Source organism: Dipodomys merriami, unplaced genomic scaffold (genome assembly GCF_024711535.1).
Source record: "Dipodomys merriami isolate MVZ:Mamm:240054 unplaced genomic scaffold, mDipMer1.0.p SCAF_160, whole genome shotgun sequence".
Lineage (NCBI taxonomy): Eukaryota > Metazoa > Chordata > Mammalia > Rodentia > Heteromyidae > Dipodomys > Dipodomys merriami.
This window is the reverse complement of record NW_027202938.1, coordinates 767793-794619: the sequence shown is the minus strand read 5'-3', so window position 1 is coordinate 794619 and position 26827 is coordinate 767793. Positions and strand designations below refer to the sequence as shown.

General features: G+C 40.3%; 1 protein-coding gene across 3 annotated transcripts in view; it reads left to right on the top strand.

Moving 5' to 3' along the window:
* Lama4 (laminin subunit alpha 4) overlaps window positions 1–26827 on the top strand; it is a 174511-nt gene that overhangs the window by 71029 nt on the left and 76655 nt on the right. For 2 of the 3 annotated variants that reach the window (XM_070024772.1, XM_070024771.1), the window contains 6 exons: window positions 3152–3276; window positions 8071–8151; window positions 20156–20370; window positions 22398–22493; window positions 24619–24770; window positions 26628–26738. In XM_070024772.1, the coding sequence (XP_069880873.1) occupies window positions 3152–3276; window positions 8071–8151; window positions 20156–20370; window positions 22398–22493; window positions 24619–24770; window positions 26628–26738 (780 nt within the window). The remainder of the gene's footprint in view (window positions 1–3151; window positions 3277–8070; window positions 8152–20155; window positions 20371–22397; window positions 22494–24618; window positions 24771–26627; window positions 26739–26827) is intronic. The other variant, XM_070024773.1, reaches the window with a different exon arrangement.

Genomic DNA, 26827 nt, shown 5'->3' with positions numbered 1-26827 from the left:
CCAGCAGATTCTCTACCACTCTCCCAGAATGGACATCAAGGCCTTCGAGGGAATTTCATAACAAGTCATTTAAAAGCAGAGAGATAAGGAGAGTCATGTGAACTCTCATCTTCTAGAGGTCAAGAAAGAGTTCATGACTTTGTCCTGGGGCAGAATTCCCCTTGTTACTGGGGCAGAATTAAAGCCCTAACAAGGAATACTTCAGCATAAAAGGGGATACGATGGGGAACGAACTTATTTTAACAGCATACGAAGCACTTCATGCACAAGGAATGGTCTAACATCTGACCATGAGCTTATTTTCTTCTGCTCAGATAGTTTCATCTGTGCAACAAGGACGTAGACAAATTGGACCACAGTCTACAAAGCAGTCCTTCCAGGTTGCTTATGTCTTGGGTTCATGATAGTTCATGATATTTATCTAGGGCTCATTGGATTTCCCTGGGATGAAAAACTGCCACTAATTTTGAGCTTGACTGAGTGCATGTTAATTTCCTTTATTAGCTCCAGATACTAGCCCATTCATTCATCCTTCTCCATTCTCATGTATTTCCCCAACAAATAGATCCTAAAAGATGACTTAGCACACCACACAGTTTTAAGAACGGTGAAATACCCGGGGGGGGGGGGTGGATGGAGGAGGGAAAGGGGGCAGGCTTCCCTGGCTCATGGCAGAGAAGATCCCTGGATGGGTCTCATGTCCATATTTTATTGGAGCCTGGACAGTTGCCAGGCAACACTGGCTTCGGACAAAGGAAGCATCCCGGATAAGCGGTAGCACGGAGTGGCCTTGTGAGGACCCATGTGATGGCGATGCTGTGGACCGTGGCACCCCTGTCCCTGCCCTGTCCAGTGTCTGTGTGGCTGCAGCCTCTGGGCTCTCATGGTTAGTTGATGGGAATTAGCAACATGCTTTTAAATGTGGGAAAACTGAATGCCACTCTTAAAATAAGGACCATTATCAAAACAAAATGTATACTGTCTTAACTTGAACAATGAATTGTTTAAATGTTTTTTGTAGTCTTTGTATACAGAAATAGTGTTTCTTTGATTAAAAAAAGAACTGTGCCATAAATGTTAACACCCTCTTGCATATATACCATACACTATTTTTCAGAGTTCTAATTGCTCAAGCAATCTGAACTTTGTATGCAGAATTATAATCTAGCCTCATACCTAATAGCCATTAAGAGTGCTCAGTGGGGGCTAGGAAAGTGGCTTAGTCCTAGAGTTCTTAACTAGTATGCATGAAGCCCTGGGATCGATTCTTCAGTAGCACATACACAGAAAAAGGCAGAAGTGGCACTGTGGTTCAAGGGATAGAGTGCTAACCTTGAGCAAAAAGAAGCCCAGGTCTTGAGTTCAAGCTGCAGGACTGGCAAAAAAAAAAAAAAGTGCTCAACAGAAATAGATTGTTGATCTCATTGATTCCTCCCTTTTGACTCTTGAAGGTCAAAACTGTCAGTCAAATAATCCAGTGCTTTCAATTGAAGTCCATCTATCTCTGTTTGGAAACAGCCTTTTCTGTAGCAATAATGACCAAGCTGCATGTTTTATGAGCCTAGGCTGTGGTGCCAGATTTAGAATCTGAATCTCACTTTTGCTGCTTGCTCTGTGTGACACTGGGCATTCGGTTAACCTTCTGACATTGGACATGCAGCTCAGTGGCAGAGTGCTTGCCTAGCATGTGCAGAACTCTAGGCTGAATCCTCAGCACTGCAAAGAAAAATAAAATAGCGCTTCTGAAATATGAGTATTGCAGTTCAAAGCCAACCAGAGCAGGAAAATCTAGGTGACTCTTTTCTCCAATCAACCACCAAAAAAGCCACAAGTGAAGCTGCTCAAGGACTGAGTTTAAGGCAAGACCAGAACAAAAACAAAAACAAAAAGACCTTAGCTTTCTGTGCCTCTCTTCATGTTTAAAATGTCGAGGGCAAGGGCCGGCCAGAGATGAGAACCTTCTTCAGCAGCTATAATAATTAAATTAGTTAATCCATGTAAAATGTTTAGAACTGGCTGTTTTATTCTGAAGCGTAAATAGCATAAAGACAAAACTAGAGTCCAGAGTTCAGTTTAACTCTGCTCTAATTTGATCCTCCCCCACCTACCCCAACTCCCTCCACAGAGGGAGGTCCTGTAATAGCTCTTGTTCATAAGCATTACAAAATAATTACTCAATAAAAGGGTGCTTCTCCAATGGCATATTAGTGTCAACAGTATAATTATTCACTAATTCCACATTTGTACACTGTGGTGAAGGTCCTCTGATAATAGTGGGTGCTATTAGGTGTAGATTTGTAGAAGAAAGCTGTCTCTGTGGATCACTGCTTCTATGGAAATTAATCCTGCTTCTGAGGATTTACCTACTCTGTGCACATTAGTGACAATACAGTGCTAAAAGACACAGCATACTAGAGTGGATGACTGAGTCGAGGAACAGATAATAATGTGATGTGGGTAGTGGAATTGGGTTGGAATCAGGAGTGGAGAATCAGAGAGAACTTTTTTCAGATATTGAAGCTGGTATAGATCTTGAATGCTGAGCAAGCATTCCACACAAAAGGATCAGCCTATTTTGTGTCTTTCTTCCTATTATCCTTCACCACAAATGGAAACAGCATTCAAACCAACCCACTATTCCCGTGTGTCATTATCCAGAATACCATGCCATTAGCAAGATGCTCTTTATCTACTTCCTATTTCATTTGCACTACAGCCTAACATATTTGGTTCATCCATGCCCATAAATCTTTAGTGTTCTCCTTGTCCTGAGTAACTACCTGGGACATATTATTGGTTTTATTTTTGTAATTTCATGTTCATTACTAATCTGCAAGCTGATATTTCTAGAACATGCAGAGTGTCATCTTTCTGATTATTTTTCAGAACTGAAACAATAAGTGGTCTCCTCTGTACACAAACTCTAAAGGAAAGTCCCCCAGACTGCTCGTGCATACATGGAAATCCAGGATAAATTAATTTCTCTTCTGTCTATACTCGGGCGGCTGAGGCTCCTTTGAGCCTTCACACAGTATCTAACCTTCCAGGCATGATGTCTCTCTGTTTCAAGTGTTGCTTGCTTGTTGCATTTGCTGTCTGTAAAATTCCTTCTGCATCCGGGTCATTTTTTTTTCTATCTTGTGTCTCACAGCACTGCCAGAGGAACACAACAGGGGACCACTGTGAAAAATGCCTGGATGGGTATATTGGAGATTCCATCAGGGGTGTGCCTCGATTCTGCCAGGCCTGCCCCTGTCCCCTGCCCCACCTGGCCAAGTAAGTCTCAAAGAAAGATGGTTTCATTCTAAGCAGAGTTCTGAGGGTTTTCGTTCCCCATTGTCAACTCTGAACCTTGAGATGAAACTGAACAAGATATAAATAGGAAAGAACCCTAGTCTAAACATCCTCTAGGGCAAAGCTGAAGCACTTCCATGTGATGAACTCTGTTCCCAAAATATTTGAATGTGTTGTAAATTCAGTAAAGTTTTCCAAGTTTCGCAAGCAAGTCTATGATGCTTCGGCTATCCCTTAACCTATGGGAAAAATGTCTAAACAGTCGCCACACACACACACACACACACACACACACACACACACACACACACACACACACACACACACACACTTGCAGACTTATAAATACACATGTATTTATACTTACTGCTAGAAAAGATAAAAAGAAGGAAACAACCAGATTCTCCCTTAATTGTTTTCCTTCACTGAATATGAATATTGACTAACATTCATTCAATAGCTTGTGATGTGTTCAAATCCTACCACATGCCTGACAGTCAGTGAGCTCAGAACCTTCACAACCTTGTCTTTTTTAGAAACTATAAAATGGCCTCGGATCTTGCTCTGTGATTTTTCATGTCTGATAGTATTAATAATGTGTTCAAGGTGGATGGTGTGAAAACACAAAAATTTAAATGTTCTGCTGCATCCACTTGAGAATGTCTTGATTTATGAGCACTTTTGCCTCATCTAGGTATAACCTTTAATTGTTCATTCATAATCTGCTTTCAAACATTAGTGCTAATGACATCTGATATTTATCATACCATTTTCTCACCATCGTGTACTTATTTTGTTAAATATATTTGCCTCTGACCTCTAAATAACCAGTTACATGCATTTATCCATATAAATGAAGCTGTCATCCAGCTTCATCATCTCAAAAGAGATTTTGTAAGTTTTGAGCTGCAATTTCTTTAGGCAGTCACATGAATTAGAAAGACAATCTCAAGTGATTACTTCTCATTTTTGCACTTTTTGCCCCAGGCACATGAAAAATCTTTCCTATCCTGACAGTTATTTGACAGTAATGTCTTGAGATACAAGACTTTTGAAACATAGTTTCCTGTGGACTGAGACATCTTATCTACCTGCATCCGTGCAAAGATACACGACAATTACGTGGTAGTAGAAAAATGGTATTACTTTAAAAAGTATTTAATTGTGTTTTTAATAATAAAAAATAATGAATTTCATTATAACATTTTCATACAGATACATATGTACTTTGATCCTCTCTAGTCAGATCTTAGTCACTGACAATACAACAAAAGCAAAGGTTTGTCTTCGTTAAGATAGTTGAAAAATACATCAATTTTTGGAGCTTCTATAGCAAGTCTTTTTATTGGCTAAGCATTTTCTAATAATCTTTAAATATGCATGTTGTTCAATTCAACATGTTGATTTATATGTACAACATACTTTGATCATTGTTACCCCTTTCATCATTCCCCCCATACCAATCCCACCCCTCAAGGTTCCTAGATCCATTTTCACATGAGTATATTGAGTTTTCTGACTGTCTTCACCCACAATTCCTCTCTCCATTTTTCTTTGCCCCTCCCCTTAATTCTACCCCCTTCCATAAAGGACATGTTTCAACGTCCTAGTATTCAGCAAGGGACTCTTCATCTTTTGACTCCATTATCCAGTATTCTGGTTGAGTAAGAAGTACTTCCCCAGGCCATTAGCGGTTTCAATGAATGAGGCAGCACCCTTCCAACTGGTTGGTGAGCCTCTGCCCTGAGAGGGGAAACAGTTTCCAAAAACGTCAAGATTCACCATTTCTACCCATGCTATGTGAAAACCTGGGAAGATCCAGAGTTCAAAATAGCTGTACAGGGAATTTGGAAACGTGCTCCAAGGTACACATTGACAGATAAGGGGGGGAGAGTCTCTGTGGTACAGACTTGATGTTGTAGAACCTGGTGAAAATTAAAACATAAAGAGTGATGTACCATTTGTAGGTAAACAACATTTGGTGGGCATGATCAAGCATGAGAAACCTTCTCTAAGCTTTTACAGTTTTCTCTGTAGCATCCTAGGTTACTATTCAGGAAAAACTGTCTTCAAAAGGACAGTGGGTGGGGAGAGGGAGCCTGTGATCACAGAATAAACAAATTTGTTTGGATCTCACAAAGATCCAGTCTTTAAGCTAACTTTATTAGTGACTTAGTGAATATTAATCAGAGAGTTTTTCAAAAGTCAAACAGTCCATTTCCTTTTTCAGCTTTTAAAATATATTCCTCTTGAGAGTTTCTATAAAAATGAAAAGCTCTTCAGAAAAGGTATGGGAACTGAGGGCAGAATTTGGGTTTCCAGCTAACCATGGCCACATCAGAAAGCAATGAAATCATGCTTGAGCAAATTACCCAAAACAGGACTGAGTCTTTTGCTTGAAGTTCCCCAAGGGTTTTCCAAGAGAGGTGGTAGGTGCAGTTGTGAGCATGCACTGAGAAAAACATAGTGTTTTCATTTTCCTAGCCAATAATAGAGGGTTCCCTAAGAAAAACATGATTGCTAATGCTGATTTATAAAAACGAGAATGAGCATGGAATGCTGGTATTCTACCTCTGTGTCTGCAGCTCCCAAAGCCAAAGGTCACAAGGATGCTCCTAGGGACCATTTTCAGAGCCCATTTATTTATTTTATGTTGCCCAGACATCCTCCATGGCTACCAGTATTTATGATAATCACTCCAATTAAGGAAAATGTCATCTGTTCAAAACAGTAGGACATCAGCAAAATGCAGACAAGACAGACACCCTAGCAGATGTTTCATCTTAGAGCTGTGGATGGACTGCTGAGGAAAACACCTTCAAAGGAAGGTGTATGAGTATTTGGTCATGTTCTGGATTCCATCGACAGTGTCTCTTTAAATCAGCTAAGGAATATGAGCAAGCAAAATAAAGGGAAAAAGGCCAACGAAATGTAATTTCACCAGAATGTTTTTAACCAAACAGAGAGAGAAAATAAATTGTGGGTATTGCCTTTCACTGAGAAGCACACACTGTTTTCTAACTAGTTTTATAAATGTCTTCAAACAAAGCAAACACATCCATTTGCTTTCCTTCCAAGATCATTAGAGTAAAATTGCTGATACTTGCAAGAACATGAGAGCAGCAGGCCATGCTCCATTGATTTGCACAGTACTTAAGCTTAGATGAATTTAAAAGTCTTTAAAATTTTTCACACACTCACACACCCCAACACCCTGATTCATGTGTCAGTGTGAAATTTTCCACACATGTGAAAAGTAATTCTCCATCTTTCCTGCCTGAGTAATTAGGGTAGCTATTTTTTCTGTTGGACCAAAATTTTAAATTAATTTTCTATCCTGTATCCTAATTTTGTATTACCAAAAGAGGAAAGGGAGAAGGGAAGGAGGAGGAGAAGGAGGAGGAGGAAGAAGAAGAGGGAGAGGAGGAGGAGGGACAGAAAGAGGAGGTAGGAAAGGAGAAGGAGGGGGGAGGAGAAGAAGGAGGGAGGAAGGAGGAAAGAAGAGGAGGAGGAAAGAGAAAGGAGGAGACAGAGAAAAAGGAAGAGGGAAGAGATGAAGGACTGGAAGAAAAGGAAAAAGGAAGAGGAGAAAATGTGGGAGAAGGAAAAGTAGGAGGAGGAGGGAGAAAAGGACATGAAAAGAAAGGAAAAGGCAGAGAAGGGGAGGGGGAGGAGAAGAAGAAAAAGGAGAAGGATATAGGTCTGTTTTTTGCTTCAGGGCTTACTTTAACACTCTTCAGATTTAGCTAGTCCATTCAACTTAGTCCAGTCTTTACAGTACATAATGAAAGAAATTAAGGTTCTGTGGAAATTATAATTTATAACTGGTTCTTGAGCTTTTAAAAATCTGATTAAGTGGGGCTGGGAAGGTGGCTCAGTGGTAGAGCGCTTGCCTTGCATGCATAAGGCCCTGGGTTCCATTCCTCAGCACCACATAAGCAAAATGAAAAAAGCTGGAAGTGGCACTGTGGCTCAAGTGGTAGAGTGCTAGCCTCGAGCTGAAGAACTGAGGGACAGCACCCAGGCACAGAGTTCAGGCCACATAACCAGACTTAAAAAAAAAAAATCTGATTTAGTGCAAAAAAAGTGGGAAAAATTTAAATGAGAATTCTTATGAACATCTAAAATTATAGTCAAAATTATTTCTGATTTTAGAATATATATTTTAGAACTCTATATGAAATTTAAGCATGATATATACATTGTATATATATATAAGTATATATAAACATACATGTTTATGGAACATCAAATGATATACTAGAAATTCCTACTGCTTCAAACAAAAATAATGAAGCCGGGCGCTGGTGGCTCACGCCTGTAATCCTAGCTACTCAGGAGGCTGAGATCTGAGGATCGCGGTTCAAAGCCAGCCTGGGCAGGAAAGACCGTGAGACTCCTATCTCCAATAAACCACCAGAAAACCGGAAGTGGCCCTGTAGCTCAAGTGGTAGAGCGCTCGCCTTGAACTGAAGAGCTGAGGGACAGCGCCCAGGCCCAGAGTTCAAGCCCCACGACTGACAAAAAAAAATAATAATAATAATGAAATAGTTATATGAGGAAATAAATATACCTGGAAAATGGTACCACCAACTGGGTGGTGTCTTAGATGTTAGATGTCCTGACTGGTAAGGATTTAACTTAAATAAATAAAATGAATGATCATACCCATTAAAACATGGGAAGAACTGAGGTAGAAACTGACTAATCAAAAGTTAAGACAGTCTTTTCAATGACATATGGAACTGACTTTTTGACATTCATTTACAATTCTAGTTTTGCAGAATCCTGCTATAGGAAAAATGGAGCTGTTCGGTGTATCTGTAAAGAAAACTATGCTGGACCTAACTGTGAAAGGTAAGTAAATAAATAAAATTCTCCATTTTCCTTGTGTCAAAAAAAAGCTTTATGGGCTAGGATGTAGTTCAGTGGCAAAGTGCTTGCCTAGCAAGTGCTGTGTCCTGGATCTGAACCAAAAAAAAAAAAAGAAAAAAAAAAAGGAGAAGCTTTATGTTTCTTACACTCACCTACCCATTTCCCCTCAGTGGGTCTTCAGGAAGATGCTTAAGAGGAAGGGTGCAGGGACACATTTCAGGTGAGCATTTCCCAAATTCCATGTTTTGATGCAGCTCTAAGGATGTATTCTTTGGAGTCAAGGCCTCAGCCACAGTTCAGGATAAATGGATAGGGAAAGGCTAAGTTAAGTCTAAGTGTGTGCATGTGTGTATGCATGTGTGTGTGTGCATGCACTCAGAAGATTGTCTAGGCAGTTTTACTACCTTCTCTCCATCACTGGAAAACAGTGTAACAATGCAATGCCCTCACAAGATACAGTGAGATTCCTGAGTAAATACAAAGTGAATCCTCTATTGTCAATAGACAATATATCGAGAAAAAGATAACACTACCCTATTATTATTTCTTACATCTTCTTCTTTAGTGTAAACAACTAACATTCAGCAGATTTATATGGCTATCTATTTCAAACAAACCCTTATTTATAAGCAATCCTCCTCCAAAGAAAATAGGTTTAAAAAAAACTCTGAATTGTTAATATGATTGATAATTAAACAGACGAAATATAGACATTCTTCCACTCAGAGACCATGGAATTTTTTTCTTTTCCTTGTCACTGTTATTACTGGAGGAAACATGAGAGCTGAGAACTCACATGAATTTTATCCCCTGCAGGAGACTAACAAAAGTGATCTGGTTACGGTGGGTTGACTGAGATTTGTGATACGATTATTCTGTAGTCCCTTAGTTGAAGACAAAGGAATCTGAGGCACAAGATTTGTTCATCTTCTGGCTCTAAGATATAGTCCCCTACTGAAGGGTCTAATATCTCAGCTAAGATTGGAGTTGTTTCCCTGAGATTAAACTCAGTGAATCTGATAAGGACTGGGCACTGTTGCTAATGGATATTTGATGTCTCTCCAGAGAGGAGTTAATGGTCCTTCACAGGGCCTGCTGAGCAAGTGCAAGCCCCAGCAAAAGAGAACTACCCTTGGCCTGCAGGGCATACCAGAGCCCACTGGTAGAGATAATTAATTCTGTCAGCCCCCTTGGCCCCTACCCTGACACAAGACAGCATGCCTACTAGACACAAGGTTGCAGATAACAGACTCCCTCCCCACTGCCCCCCCCCACCTCTTGGGAAGCTCGTGGGATCAGCCATTACCCACTGAGGGTGGGTCAGAGCTGATCTTTATCCTAGACCTGAATTGACAGGATTTAGAAAGAACACTAGTTTAGGAAGTGGACGTAGAATATTAATGAGATTTAGCTTCAGACTGTATTTTAATTCACTCACTTGGTGATCTTCCTAGGTAAGTGACCTGATCTTAGAGCCAATCCCCACTTCTATAGAATGAGAAAGTGAAGGTAGTCACCGCACGGGCCTGCCAGGAGGTCTGTCATCAGGGTTGTATGTGGGCACCTGGCACTCTGATTCACGCTCCGTGAACATGAATGGATAGTCGTGGTCACAGTCTAGCATGGGTGCCGAGGATGAGTTGGTTCATCTTCCTGAATCTCAGTTCCATGAAGTACAAAGTGTGGCTTCGAGTAATAATTTCGCTTATTAATTACCTCCCACATCCCCACCCTCACCTGCTTTGCATTCCTCATCTGTCAGCCTCACAACTACCGTGAGAGGAGGTCACATTTTGCCATCTTTCTGATGAGAAAACTGAGCCAAGAGAAGTCATGTCACTACCCAATGGGAACGCCAGGTTTAAGTACTTTGGTCAAAAGTTTAGATTCTTGCCCTGTCCCTACACCACTTTTCTTAAATGCTTTCCTGAGCAACCGTCTATTTTGAAGGGTCTGTGACAATCTTAGATTGAGATGCGGGGAAGCACCACTCACCTGTGGCCAACCTGTGGGATTTCCTTTGACAGGGGGCTGCCTTCACCAAGGGGCTGAATGTCAGCTTCCTTTCTAGGACCTTTCATTTGCATGAGGAGGCTCAGGGTGAGCTGCTTTCTCAGCTCCTTCTGCCCTTTCCAGTCTGTCCACCCTCTTACTTTCATCCTTCCTCTGTCCCTCTTAAGAAGAAAGTACCAATGTATTTTACATAAAGATTGATCTCACAATCCAGGGTTAGGAGAATGCATGCAGGAACTGCTACATGTAATGATCTCAAGCAATGTGGATGATAGGGGAGGAGACAGTCCATAAAAGCACAAGACAGGAAAACATGCATGCTTAAGCCAAGTGTAGAGGCATATGCCTAGAGTCCAGGAGTTTGGGGATATGTTGGTAACAGAATGAGACACTGTCTCTTAAATATATATTTATATATAGATCAATATATATAGATATATATAGAGAGATATATATTTGTGTGTATTTATATAAATGGAAGGATAAGTAACATCTACATCAGAGTGTAGAATGTCTTCTTTTCCCATGTAGGTGGCTGGTTCATCCCAAAGAACGTGGCCTTAGCTAGCCTTAGCTGGTCTGGATTTGTGTTTGACCCTGGAACTGAGTGGAGGGTCTCTGTTTTGAGTTTATAAGCCCAGTTCTTAAGTCGTCTGAGTTAAGCGTCAACCTACTCTATGTTTTCAATGTACTGGTGAACTTGGACTTCTGCATGAGAGCTTTTCAAAACATTCAGCAGATTTATATGGATATCTATTTCAAACAAAAGAAAAAAGTAATCCAATCCAAGAACACTCAGGGTCTTTCTGTACTTGGACCTGATTTCATCAAATGGTAGTGGTTTAATCTATTTTCTGTTGTGATAACTGAATACCACAAACTGGGTCATGCATAGAGAAAGAAAGTTATTTCATTTCATTCTGGAGACTGAGACATCCAAGGTTGAGGAACTGCATCTGGTGAGACCCTTCTTGCTAGGTGAGACGTTCCAAGATGTCACAGAGCATCAGATGGCAAAACAGAGCTAGCTAGCCAGAGAGAGCTCACATGATAGTCATCTATTTGTTGACTCATGAGTGGACTCATACAAACTACCTCTCAAGTATCATTAACATATGCCTTTAGGGATTAAATTTCTAACCCATGAAATTAAATTTCTAACCCATTCCATCTATGGCAGGTAGTTTTTCAGTTGACTCTTACTGTCTCTTCTCAACTCCTCTCTACCACCCACAGAGAAGATTGTCCAGGAGTGAGGCCTGGCTTTCTGCTTGGTTCCCAGGCACAGAGTTCTCACTGTCTTGTGGAATACTTCAAGCCTCAAAATATCACAACAGTGTAGCAGAACAGTATTCTTCACAGCCTAAGAAACCCTAATATCCCCTGAAATATTCATGAAGGTCCATGGGTTCCCAAGGAATATTTTCTTAATTTTATATTTAACTGCTGTGACAATCATGAGAAAAAGAGTTTTATGGAATCGTGTCCAGGGCTTTCTGTAAGTCTCCCTGCCTCAATATAACGAAGAAAATAGCAGGAGTGGCAGTGTGCTGCGACACGTTGCAGGAAAACTGCAGTGGAAGACACCTCTTGGCAAACTGAGAAGGGAGCCATCACAGAGCACATGGCAGGATCTGCACACACCACTCAGACAACTCTCAACCACATATCTCCTCCCCAGGGGCCATTCCAATGCAATAAAGCAACACCACCACTGCCTTAACTGAATTTAATTAGCTGGTCTTTCATTCATATATTATCTGAAGATGTATTGGGGTTTTCAAGAAATATTTAAGCTATACATATATGAAGTTTCCATTTAGCTTAATATTTGCAGTATTTCTGGGTGTTTATTGCACGGTGTTTATTAAGAAAACAAGGTATATTCTTTTCAAAAAAAAGAGCCAAACTATGTAATAAAACATGTTTTGCTCACTCTGCCTCTTACTCTGTCATGTAGCATAGAACATTCGCTCTACCCACTCTGACTTCAGTGCATGATTCTTACCTTCTTGAGTCCCTGCTCATCTTCTTCCTCTACAGCCTCCTACCTCCCACTTTAAACTCCACAGATTGTATGTGCTGCTCCCAAAACTCACGCAGGCCCAACTAGTGAACTTCCACTAAGACTACAAGCGCGATGATAAACTATGATGGAATATTATCTTTATCTTGAGACTCAGAAAGATTAAGCCACTTGCTCAAAATGGTACAATGCTCTGTGTGTGTGTGTGTGTGTGTGTGTGTGTGTGTGTGTGTGTGTGTGTGTGTGTGTGTGTGTGTGTGTGTGTGTTTGTGGTGCCAGTCCTGGGGTTTGAACTCAGTCTGGGCTCTGTCCCCTGGCTTTTTTGCTCAAGGCTAGTGCTCTACCATTTGAGCCACAATTCCACTTCCAGTTTTTTAGTGATTAATTGGAGATAAGACTATCACACAGGCTTTCCCACCTGGGCTAACTTTGAACCATGATCCTCACATCTCAGCCTCCTGAGTAGCTAGGATTACAGGTGTGAGTCACTGATGCCAAATTTTACAATGGCTTTAAAAAATGTTTATTGAACTACTTGACAAAATCAACACCTTATTTATATATGCAGTCTTCCCCAAGCACAGTATCTGGCATGTATGCATACACATATACACCACCTTTTTGTACATTTTTAATTGTAAAAATGCTGTAAAGAGGGGTTACCGTTACATGAGCAAGGTAATGAGTACATCTCCTATTGAGCATTGTTGCCTCCTCCTCTGTTTTTCCTCTACCATCCTTTCTCTCCCACCTCCACAGCTATCAGCTATTGCCCCCCCCTGCCCAGCCAAAGTTGTAAAGTTCATTTTCAATATAGTGTCTTGTATATTGCATTGTTACAATGGGTCAAGCTGTATCCCTATTTAAGCATTTTGTTTTTTCCATTCCCTTCCCCAAATTATAGAAGTGTATGTACAAGATGCAAATACAGTGAAAACAGGAGTTATACCATGGGGGAGGAACATACAAAGAAACAACAAAATCACATGGTAAATTATAAATACGTTAGAAACAATAGCAAGAAAAAAAATATTTGTGGTCCTATCTTGGGATTCATTAAAACAAACACTGCAAGCATTCATCCATATCCATACCCATACACATCACTAGAGTCAGTAATTTCTTACCTAGTTACACCCTCACCCCTCTACCCCATCCTAGAAAATTGGCAAAAGATGACCCATAATTAACCAAGTTGTCACTGGTCTCTAGCTGAAGGGAAAGTACAAATGGAAGTGGTCTGCCATTGTAGGTATTGGAAAATACACAAGCCTTATGGAAAGAGTTTTGAAATTCGGATTCTTCTCTCAGTGGCATTGTCTGGTATTAAGTCTAATTCTGTCTGAAGGCATGGAGTCTCCAACAGGCTATCAGCTCTATTATTTGCACAGAGTCTCTGGACTCTTCTTGTCTTAACACCTTAAACAGGTTAATTACAGTGTTCTAGCCTTACTTCCCAGGCTTTCATAAAGAAGTGGATCATTTAAGTGATATCTGTGTTATTACAGGTATGGGATTTTTCTTTCTTTCTTTTAAAATCTTCTTATTTGACCTCAAAGATAACCACAGGGTAACCCCTCCCAGCAAAGTTCTAGTGCCATTTAGTCTGAGAGCTTGTACTTTCTCAAATAAAAGCACTCAGTAATAGCTGTATGTTCCTAGGAAGAGAAACACAAGAGAAAAAGGAGAGGGGAAGAATGCCAGACTTTCCCAAAATAACAGCTATTGGTCAAAATCATCTACTGATAGGGCTGACATTAATGGGGATGCAATACACTCATAAATTGACAAGCTGCATTGACCCCTTAGTACAACCACTTAAATATAAGTGTAAAAAGAATTTTTAAGCAAGGCAGTGGTGGCTCAGGCCTATAATCCCAGCTACTCAGGAGGCTGAGATCTGAGGATTGTGGTTGGAAGCCAGCTTGGGCAGAAAAGTCTGTGAGACTCTTATCTCCAATTAACCCTCAGAAAACCAGAAATGGTGCCGTGGCTCAAGTGGTAGAGCACTAGCCTTGAACACAAAGAGGCACCTAGGCCAAGTTCAAGTCCCAGAACTGGCCAAAAAATAAATTAAGAGAAAGAAAAATTTCAAAAGAAAATAGGTATGAAAGGAGAAAAAATTATCTTCTCAATAATACATCTTTCAGTTCTCCATTTTTCCCAAATTAACTGAAATGACCAAGTTTGTATACTTTCACATACACTGTGAGCTTATCTATTTTATTTTCTCTGGCTAGACCAAACCATTAATAGAGAAATTAGATTATGGGAAATGAACAACAGGCATATGCTGTTAGATTCCAGGGCTCCAAAACTGACTCTGAAGACAAGTATTGGCCCTTCTATGTCTTTGTTCTTTTGAGGATAGGATTAAACACATAAATAGTGTTTGTTCAACTGTTATAAACATTCATATATTAGTTAATATCACACTCATTTCGACATGAAGTCGAAATGTATTAAACCTGCAAATAAGTCATTTCATTTCTCAAGCTCTAGCTTGTTTATATATAAATGGAGAGGCGTGGGGGCATTCAATAAGTAAACTTTTGCCTTGTCTGGAAAGCCTGTAGGGACAGGAGTTTAGACTGTAAGTTCAGAATTGTCTCTGAACTACCACCAAAAGATATTCTTGAAGCTCAGAGTAGCTAAGAGTAGACTGCGATTGCAGAATAGAGCTTTTTGGCTTGCCTCCTGTGGAAGACAAGAAGGCAACCTGTGGAGATCAAATGCAATGAAATCAAATGAAAAAGAAAAAGAAAAAGAAACTGGCATCTGGCCTCTATGAGCTTGGGCAAGTCTTTTCTCCCCCTCCCAGATCTCTGAATTCCCAGCTACACACAGAGGTGGAAGATCTGTGTCCCATTTCAATGAGTCTAAGTCTGAGTCTGGTAGTGCTTTGTTGGTGAACTGCAGCAAAGGCTAGAAAGTCAATGTGGACACATGTCCCATAGATGAATAATGTATGCTGGCCTGGGGACCAGAGGACCTGTAAGTCTGAGGTACAAAGACATGAGGAAGCATAAATAACAAGCTTATTGAACATTTCCTCTTAGGATGTCTCTTTGTGGGGTTTATAAAACTTACATTCATCCTCATCTTTTCCGTAGACTTTGATTTCTAGAATTCACCATATTATGTTTAATTCATTTCCTGCTCTTTCAGAGCACAGGCTGTGTGTTTTTCCTCTTCCTGTCTCCCTCTATGCCTTACAGAAAATAGACATGAATTGTCCCTCTGTTGGATGAATTTACATATTCATTTATAGCAGCAGCAGTGTGGTCCAGGGTGGAGCCAAGGAAAGAACATGGGGGAGTGGAAGATCTGGGCACTGCACAGTGACTCAAGTATTTGACTCTGGAGAGTTGAAGTGGCATCTCAGGCTCAAAATGCCAGGCTTCTGTGGCCTTTCACATGCCAAGAATAATTAAAATCACACATAAGAGAAACAATGAGATAGAATACAAGTGAAGAGTGCAAAGACTGACCATGTAACACATTACAACTTTACCAGAAAACTGAGACATGGGAACAAAGACAGGGAGAAAACCACAACATGATGATGGTCATTTGCTTAGGGTCCTAGAATTATAGATATAATATTTTTGAATGTTTTCAATTATGGTTCTATTACTTTAGCAAAGAAAAATACATAGTATATTATTATTATTATTATTATTATTATTATTATTATTATTATTATTATTGGCTGAAGTTTGTTGATTTCCTTGGAAAATCCTCCCTTTCTTTCTTTTTTTTTTATTGTGAAAATACTGTACAGAGGGGTTACAATTACATGGGCAAGATAATGAGTACATTTCTTATCAAGCATTGTAGCCTCCTCCTTTGTTTCCCTTTCCCATCCCTTCCCATCCTCCCCAACCCTCCTCTTCCCCCTCCACTAAAGTTGTAAAGTTCGTTTTCGACATAACCACTTGTACATCTCATTGTTGCAATGGGTCCACCTGTATCCCTATTTAAACGATTTGTTTTTCCCCTTCCCCTCCACAAATTATCCCAACATCAAATACAGTGAAAGCAGGGGTTATACTGTGGGGGAGGGACATACAAAGCAACAAAGAAATAATCTTATAAATGTGTTAGAAACAATCACATGAAAGAAAAAAAACATTTGAATACATATCTTAGGGTTCATTTCCCTAACATCACCTTATCTGACCTTTTCTGCTTGACTCAGACATATACTAGATATTGCAAATAAGGGAAACCATGGGACCTATGTTTCTTTGGGCTTGGCTTACTTCACTTAATATAATTGTTTGAAAGCCTTTCCATTTCCTAACAAATGGGACAATGTCATTCTTTCTGATGGAGGCATAGAATTCCATTGTGTATATATACCACATTTTCTTTCTTTTTTATTGTGAACATACTGTACAGAGGGGTTACAATTACATGGGCAAGATAATGCATACATTTCTTATCAAGCATTGCAGCCTCCTCCTTTATTTACCCTTCACATCCCTTCCCAGCCTTCCCTTGCCCCTCCACCCAATCCTCCCCCACACACACCAAAGTTGTAAAGTTCGTTTTCTACATGAAAACTTATACTTCTCATTGTTGCAACGGGTCCACCTGTATCCTTAAACAACTTATTTTTCCCTTTCTCCTCCACAAATTATCCCAACATCAAATACAGTGAAAGCAGGGGTTATACTGTGGGGGAGGGACATACAAAGCAACAAAGAAATAATCTTATAAATGCATTAGAAACAAATGCATGAAAGAAAAAAAACATTTAAATACATATCTAAGGGTTCATTTTCCTAACATCACATTATCTGACCTTTTCTGCTTGACTCATACATGTACTAGATATTGCAAATAAGGGAAACCATGGGACCTATGTTTCTTTGGGCTTGGCTTGGCTTCACTTAATATAATTTTTTGAAAGCCTTTCCATTTCCTAACAAATGGGGAAATGTCATTCTTTCTGATGGAGGCATAGAATTCCATTATGTATATACACCACATTTTCTTGATCTATTTATCTACTGAGGGGCATCTGGGTTGGTTCCATATCTTAGCTATGGTAAATAATGCTGCAATAAACATTGTTGTGCTGGTAGCTTTAGTGTGGTCTTGTTTGTGAACATTTGGGTAAATGTCCAAAAGTGGGATTACTGGGTCATAGGGGAGCTCTATGTAGAATCTCTTGAGGAAACTCCATACTGCTTTCCAAAGTGGTTGAACAAGTTTACAATCCCACCAACAATGCAGTAAGGTTCCCTTCTGTCCATATCCCCTCCAGCATCTGTTGTTATTAGAGTTCTTGATTTTAGCCATTCTAACTGGGGTGAGATGGTATCTCAATGTTGTTTTGATTTGCATTTCTTTTATGGCTAGGGAGGTTGAGCATTTCTTCATGTGTCTATTGGCCATCCTTCTTTCTTCTTCAGAGAAGTTTCTCTTTAAGTCTTTAGCCCACTTATTAATTGGGCAGTTGTTTCTTTGAAGATTTGTTGTTGGGGGATTTAAGTTTTTGAGTTCCAGGTATATTTTAGATATGAGACCCTTGTCTGTTGTATGGTTAGTGAAGATCTTCTCCCAATCCGTGGGCTTTCTATTGATCTTGCTAGCCAAGTCCTTTGCCATGCAGAAGCTCTGCAATTTTATGCAATCCCATTTGTCCAACCTTTCTTTGATTTGTTGTGTTTCTGGGTCTCTATTAAGAAAATTTCGGCCTGTGCCAACAAGACCTAGGGTTTCTCTTATTCCATCCTGTAATGTTTTCAGAGTGTCTGCTTTGACTCCGAGGTCTTTGATCCATTTGGAGTTGATTCTGGTGCAGGGTGATGTATAAGGTTCTAGCTTTAGTTTTCTACAAGTAGTTAACTAATTTTGTCAGCACCATTTACTGAAGAGGCTTTCTTCCATTCTATTTTTTTAGCTCCCTTATCGAAGATTAGATGGCTATAGGTCTGTAGGTTCATTTCTGGGTTTTCAATTCTATTCCATTGGTCCTGAGGTCTGTTCTTGTGCCGGTACCAAGCTGTTTTGATTACTATGGCTTTATAGTAGAGTTTGAAATTTGGTATTGATATTCCTCCAGCAGTGTTCTTTCTGTTGAGAATCATTTTTGCTATTCGGGGTCTTTTATTGTTCCATATGAATTTTTGGATTGTCTCTTCTATTTCTGTGAAGAATGATGTTGGAATATTGATAGCTATCGCATTGAATTTGTAGATAGCCTTGTCCTCCCTTCCTTTCTACTCCAAGGGCCCTAACTCAAGTCCACCACACCCTGTTCTCTCACTATCCCATTCTGGAGTCCATTCTGTACATTCACATGAACACTGGCTTCCTTTACCTTTACTTACTTTCATCATATTCTGAAACCTTCTCTGGTCTTTTTTGTTTTCCCCTGTCACAGAAGAACTAACGCTTCCACCTGACTTTCAGTCCCCTTGTAGATGACCCCATGTTCCTTCCTGCCATTCCCAAATGTCATCCACTCCAATTAGCCCAAATTCTAGTTTGGGCTCCACAGCAAAGCATATTCACAGTCAGAAAGTAGAGAGTGGTGTAGATAGTAGAGCACAGTTGAATCAGCATAGCATAGTATGACCTCTGTAGAACTTTTCCAAAGTTTGAGCCAGACTTTAAAAGGGCACATAAAAATCCATTGTGTAAAAATACAAATTTCCATTTTTCTTCAAATAAACTAAGATCTGACAGCACAAGTCCTTTTTACACATATATGTATGTGTATATGGAGTCTATCATCTGGAAGTAATTGACTTACATCTAGTAGCAACCAACCCTTAGATGAGGCCTGAAGTCCCAATTCTCAGACAAAGGCCTCTGCTGTGGCACTTTGGGGGTAAGTTGAGGCAGAGGTAGTCCCACCCAGATTTCACATCTCAGCAAAGTGACTGGATAGATTTTGCAAGACTGGCTAGATTAAAGTCTCTACTCTCCAAATTAGCTAGACTGTCTCATTAAAGGCCCAGAAAGTATGACCATAGACATTGGCTCTGTCCCCCCAATACTGGTAGATGCCTGGTGTCTGTAGGTTCACCTATTAAAATGTCCAGAAGAATGTCAATTTGATCTCAGCTTTATTTGTGGTAATCTCAGCTCTGCCATTTGCTTTGCCTCCAGAATGGCTTCACTCCATTGTCAGATGGTAGCTCCTGCCCCTTTTCTATGGCCTTCAAACAAGCGTCTGAGCTATGACCCAATCAACTCACTCCTAAGTTAAACCACTTTGCACTAGGAGAATGCTCCACACTGATTGTCTCAGGCTTAGTTACTTATACAGTTCATTGTGGTGAAACGTGGTGATTTAGAAAAATGTTTCTCAGTAGAGGTTATTGAAAGTTTGCTAGGATATTCCTCAGCTGTGAACTACTGATCTATCCCCTTACAATATAGTTAGCAAATATGGCTCCCCCACTATATGCCAGCTGTACAATCACTGGAATTACCAACAATGCATCATGCACTGATGTACTCCAGTAACTCCTATAACTGGAGCCTGGTGGAATTAAATGGCCTACCACACAATGTGGTAGGATTCTTTCTTTAAAGTAAAATCTGTGGCTGGAGGCATAGCTGAAGCAAAAGAGTGATTGTCTAGCATAAGGTCTTGAGTTCAAACCCCAGTAATACAAACAAAAGAGAAAAAAGAATATAGAGCAAGGTGCAGTAGCATACACTTATTATCTTGGTACTTGGAGAGGCTGAGCCAAGAAAATTGTGAGTGCAAAGCTAACCTCAGCACTGAGCTAAATAGTAAGGCCTTTGTCTCATGAAACTAAATAAATAAATTGATCATATTAGCAATGTATTCTGAGTGGACAGTCTACCAAGTATCCACACTATGCTTTTCTTCTATGTAGGTAAAGAATGGCTTTTTTGTTGTTTAATGGGAATAACAACTGTGGATGCTAAATGCCTCACATGTTTAACACTTTTCAGATGTGCTCCTGGTTACTATGGAAACCCCTTACTCATTGGAAGCACCTGTAAGAAATGTGACTGCAGTGGAAATTCAGATCCCAACCTGATCTTTGAAGACTGTGATGAAGTCACTGGCCAGTGTAGGAACTGCTTACGTAACACCACAGGATTCAAGTGTGAACGCTGTGCCCCTGGCTACTTTGGGGATGCCAGGACAGCCAAAAACTGTGCAGGTACACAAGAAAGAATCTTCAGCCTGCTGTCTGGCTACTATGCCTTCTATTCATACTGAGTGTGGATAAGGAATGTAGATCAGGGAAATATTGCAAGAGTATCCTTGTCATTTTTCTAGTACAATGAACATCCTCAGGAATGTGTGCCAAATTCACTAGCATTGGCAATTTTGATCAAGACTACTAGTGTAAAATAGCTCACTGGTAGAATGAACCAAAAAGCAGTAACACAATGAATTTTTGTCTTATACTAATCTTTGCAATTGTGTTCAAAGAAATGAATCTGACCTTACTAAATTACCTATCATTGACCAGAGGCCTGAATTAACTTTTGCATTGTTCAAATCACTTTTCTTATTCTGGAAGCTACATCTCATCTTTCAGGTATATTTAGAAAAATGGACATTTCAGGGAAGTAGATTAGCAAACCAAGAGTACAGTTTAATAATACTTCTCCCTTTAATTTCTGTCAATGGTTATGATAAGTGTACCAGGGATAATATAATTTCAGTTAAAATGAAATGTGCATTCTTTATTCAATTTTTTGTTCATCCATTTGCTACATAGAGTGGAACTCTTCCAAAGTGAGGTTTAATGGCTCTCCTCTGGAAGTAGGAGGGCTGAGACAGAATGCTCCTTACTTTTAAGTGACTGAGAAAAAGAGGAAGAGAAATAGGAATTGTATTCAAACAGACTCATACTTGAAAAGAGTATTGAGAAGGGTGTTCACATGATCTGTGGAAGCTACAGTTAAAAACAAAATGCCTACAAACATGGAGTGCACCCAGAGCTATAGTGCCAGGAATAATGACAGAAAGAAGGGTATACCATGTCTAGTCAGACTAGAGAAAGAGATCAGAAAGAACCTTACTTAGTAAGCTCAAAGCCTGAAAGGTTGATTTGCTTATTCTTAAAGCATCTACTAAGACTCATTCTAAACAACAAAGAGGCAGAACACTGTTGGAAGAGAAATTCAGAGGAGAAGCAATAAAGCATGATTTTCTTGAATGGTTTAATAAATTTGCATTTTATGGAACATTACAGAACTGACATGGAATAAATGGATATCCCTTTTAGAGCTAAGTTTTTATATAATTCTTCAGTTAAGACAGTTAAGAGGTTGGGGCAAAGAGTCATAACTCTATTGAAGCTCCCCTCTAGCAGACATTATTTAGGAATTCTTCTTTAAATACTATAGATTAATTTCCACACAAAAATTTAGTGAAGGGGCTGAGGTGTAATGCTCAGTGGTAGCACATATGCTTAGCATGTGTGAGGTCCTGGGCTCAATCCCAAAAATTCCAACCCCAGGCCCCTTTCCAAAAAAAACAAAGGAAAGGAAAACTCAATGGAAAAAGAATGGTTTGATAAGAGGGGGTTTACTTATTTTTGTTTTTCAAAAGACATTATTGAAAATCATCAGTCGATGAACGATGGGCTCTCGGGTCTTTTAAATTCATGTAAAAATATTCCTCATTCTTTCCTTGGCACTATTCCTAGCCATCCCACTGATAGCACTGACTTGGAGGTTTGTAGTCTATTCTGCCAGAGGTCAAGCTCATGAGAGCCAAGAATTACTCCTATGCCTCCTCTCTCTCTCCTCTCGGGGCTGATCCTCCCTCACACCTGGAGTTGGTTTAAATTGCGGACTTCGTTTATGATGAAAGGATGGTCTCTCCTGTCAGATGGAATGCTGAGCTCTGTGACATTCAGTGCCCTATGAAACTCATGCAGATCCATTTGGGAGTAAAGTAGTTGCATGGTCATGGCAGAATCCCCAATGGGATTCAAAGAGAATTCTAGAAAACTCACAATCCATGATGGCTTATGGTCACCTTTAAGACATGTCATTTGCCAGAGTTGAAGTGGGAGAGGAGTAAAATATATAGGATCTGTAGAACAGATGAATGTAATTCAACCTCATTGAAGAATTTTGCATAAGCCAGCATTTCTAGAAACAATGAAAATATTGCCCTATTGTAAGCATGAAGAGTTGACTCCTAATCTCTTGTTTTGGTTTCCTACAGTGTGCAACTGTGGGGGTGGCCCATGTGACAGTGTAACCGGAGAATGCTTGGAAGAAGGTTTTGAACTCCCTACAGGCACGGACTGCCCAACCATAAGTAAAAATAACAGTTCATCATTGACTAACCCCACTTTCTCTAATGTGCTGCAGGTGTGGGATTAGGAAGGGCTATGAGAGTCTCCCTCCCTCCCTCTCTCTCCCTCCTCTCCCCCCACCCCTTGCTTCAGTCACATCCTTTATTTAACTCTATCTGCACTTCAGTGACCAGGCAGTTTACATTGATGCAGCCTACTTTGGAAAACTTATTTATCAGCCTCTATGTTCATCATCCTGCCCCATGAATGAGGGCAAAGTTAGAGGTGCTGCTCCTGGTGTCATGGCTCCTGAGCTCATTTCTGCCTTGGCTCTCCAGGTCCTCAGGCAATGATGCACAACACCTGCCATTACTCAGATGCCAAGAAACTTCAATGGTGTTTCCTAAACCAAATTTGAGATGGGACCAGAAAGAAATATTCAGGTGTTACCAAATGGAACTGTCTTCTTTCCTTTATGGATTTCTCTGCCAGTCCTTTTCATCAAATTAGGACCAGTTACACTGAAAACGAACCTTTTGATTTAAAGACTATTTTAAAATTAGACATTCCCTCCTCCAAACAAAAGAATCTTAGTCCCAGCTGGGTGCTGGTGGCTCACGCCTGTAATCCTAGCTACTCAGGAGGCTGAGATCTGAGGATCACGGTTCAAAGCCAGCCTGGGCAGGAAAAGCTGTGAAACTCTTATCTCCAATAAACCACCAGAAAACTGGAAGTGGTGCCTTGGTTCAAATGGTAGAGCGCTAGCCTTGAGCTAAAGAGCTGAGGGACAGCTCTCAGGCCCAGAGTTCAAGCCCCATGACCAACGACAAAAAAACAAACAAACAAACAAAATATCTTAGTCCCACAATTCTTCTGGACACAAGAGATAAGCATTCTCAGGTTAACATCATATCTTAGAAGATGGCATGGATGTGAGGCACAAACCAAGCAAGGTCTGAGAAATGATCTCAAATAGATGGCTCTCCAGCTGAGTATATTCAAGCATATCAAGATGCCTGCCTGGCTTAAGCATCTTTTCCAGTGTGCTACCTGAGGACTCATTCCCTGACAGAGTTCATAAGTAGTACCATATTAACAAATTAATATATTAACTACCATTAACCCCTTAGTCTCCATTTACCAGCTTTTTAAAAGAGAGCACAGCCTGAGGAAAGGGGGCTTGGGAAGGGACAAATTACAAATGGGGGATAAAGACAAGGGTTCAAAGTGTGGTAAGCCCTCCTTTGGAGTGTCATCTAGAGAGACCAGGGTCCCAAGCCACAGTGGTCAGAGGACCTGAACTATAAAAGGTCAAGAGCAGAAAGAAACTGAACCCTGTTGGGTGCTGGTGGCTCAGACCTGTAATCTTAGCTACTCAGGAGGCTGAGAACTGAGGATCGAAATTCAAAGCTAGCTTGAGGAGAAAAGTCCATGAGACTCTTATCTCCAATTCACCATTAGAAAACCAGAAGTGGAGTTGTGGCTCAAGTGGTAGAGTTCTAGCCTTGAGCAGAAAAGCTCAGGGACAGCTCCCTACCCTGGAGCTCAAGCCCCACAACCAACAAACAAATTAGGCCCTTCCTCGCCATATGATCCTTTGGGGCTGGAATTTTTGCACTTCTTTTTGGGCTTAGGGCATGGCATTCACAGTGATTGATGCCTTATAGATACATTCCTGTGCTAGTATTCATCTGGACAGGTGGTAGACGTCAAAGAAGAGCTGGGAAAGGCGAAGGCAGGTCTTAGAAACTGACTGGTGACTGAGAAACGGTGCCAGCCAATAGCTATGACCTACCTATGATCAAGTAAGAGTGATCAAAGCCCTACAAGAAGAGCATCATCCCAGAGAGCTTTCCCACCATGAAGAGATCGAGGGAGGCATTCCTGCATGCTTCCTCAGCCGTTAGTGCTCTTGTTAACCTACTTTCGCTGTTGGCTGTGTTCTTCATTATGTTTTAAGTGGGACTAGTGCCTGACACACAGTTTGGTGTGTGTAAAAATTAGCTTTGTGGCCCAGAGCAACTACTCAGGAAACAGAAAGAAGCTTGGTATTAACCAAAGATCTGCACATTCATCATCTGCTTAAAGCAATATGCTTCAAGGCTGCCTTTTGGTTTACAAGAAATGACATCCCTGTTTTCCCTCTAGGCTGTGATAAGTGCATCTGGGACCTGACAGATGATCTGAGGTTAGCAGCACTCTCCATTGAAGAAAGCAAATCTGGGCTGCTGAGTGTGTCCTCAGGTGCTGCTGCACATAGGCACGTGAATGAAATGAACTCTACCATCTACCTCCTCAAAGTATGCAGGGATGGGTGTGGGTAGGGCTGTGCTTTCACTCTCTTTACAGCGTCACTTCTAATAAATTTTTCTATGCTCTTTTGCTCTCTGAGACCATAGTTATATGACAGATGGTTGGGCTTTGTAGGTCTAGTATACATAACACACAAAGTTGCATAGGAAATTGTGAAAACTTGATTGTAACCATAGGATCCAACTTTTCATGGTGTGTACGTGTGTACGTGTTTGTATTAGGGTTTGAACTCAAGACCTGGGTTCTGTCCCTTAGCTTTTTCTATCAAGACTGGAGCTCTACCATTTGCGCCACAGCTCCACTTCTGTTTTTATGCTGATTAATTGAAGATAACAAGCTCACAGACTTTCCTTTCTTGGTTGGCTTTGAACCTTAATCCTCAGCTATCAGCCTTCTGAGTAGCTAGGATTACAGACAAGAGCCACCAGTGCTCAGATTAGGATCAGTGTTAATCAAGAGCTGCCATCTTCAAAACAGGTTATATGAAAAGTGAACTAAAAGTCTATGTGTGAAATTATCAAGGGAAAAGAAACACTCTTATTCTGTTTGTAAGGCCATATGTTAGTTATCTAAATAACTGTATCATTATAGCTTAACCTCAATTTGTAAGGTCGTGGGAGGTTCTGTAGGAACTTTCTTCTCTTTCTTTCTTCCACCTTTCCTTCCCTCTTATACACATTCTCTCTCAGTTTTCTAGACTGTCACATATACATGTGTGCATACACACACGCACATAAAACAGATAAAGATCCTCTGTTTCTCCTCACATGTCTGTCAAATCAATAACATGAAAACAGGCAATGTAAAAATTACAGACTATGAAGCTCTCAATAGAACCTAAGATTTAAGAGACTTTGCTTTCCCTAGGTCATGGACTTCTGGTATAACCAATAGGTATTTTTAATTTCTGAAGGAACAAGAGAATACCACAGAGCTCTCTTAGTTTGTTAGCCAACTTAACATACTGGTGAAGAGCATAAGCTTTAAAACCCAATTTCTGGCTTCATATCCAGCTCTGAAACTTAACTGTGTTACCTTGGATAGTCTATTTAACTTCTTCGTTCTTCAGTTACCCCATCTGGAATGAAATTATTGTACGTATCTCACTGATCCTTGAATTCAGTGTGTTGAATCTGGCACAGTAACTACTCATTACTTTTTGGAGAGGTAGCAGCCAGCCAAAAATATGCAGTGTAAACCAAAACAAATACCACAAAACTGTAGTGCTAGATAGAGTCTTAGGGATCTTTACATTCCAAACTCAGAGCTGGCTCTCATCCATTTTGTTTTCTTGCTTGGATACCTGAAGGCGGTAATTCTCAGAGAGCCCACAGGTCTAGCCATAGTGTTTCACTCAAGGCATAACCCAAAATGGGTATCACTATGTCTGATAGAAAGTCTATCCCAGGATTGAAGGGCTTGATCCAAAGCAAGCCACACAGCTAAATGAAACCAAACCCCTCAAAAATAAGAGCCAACAAGGCAAGTGGGTTAAAAATAAAGATAATTGTTTTCTTCATACCAAAAGAAGTGGCCTGTGTTCCTAAAGTCCATTTTCATTGATCCTGAAGGGTTGATCAGTTCATCCAGATTTAATTTTGAGTCTTACGACAGCTAGGCATCACTACCACAGCTTATTATACCTTTATGCTAACTAAAAGTGCTTTTTCCCCATGGCTAACCTAGGCCCCACAGTAGGGTCTCTGAACTACAGAATGGAGCTTAGGTTTTGAGACCCTCAGCCTCAACATCTGCTGTGGGCCCACTATGGAACCCTCCTGAAATGTTTTATAACATGGTATGTGCGTATTTATTGATAATTTCCAAAACATGCTTTTCCACAGACAAAATTGTCAGAAAGAGAAAACCAGTATACTCTGAGGAAGATTCAAATCAACAATGCTGAGAACACAATGAAAAGCCTCTTGTCTGATCTGGAAGAATTAACTAGAAAGGTATGTGTTCTGTTTCTGCACCCTCCTTCAAAGAAAGCCAATGTGGCTAGTCACAAATGACTGAGGTTAACATAGCCTAGAAAAAACAC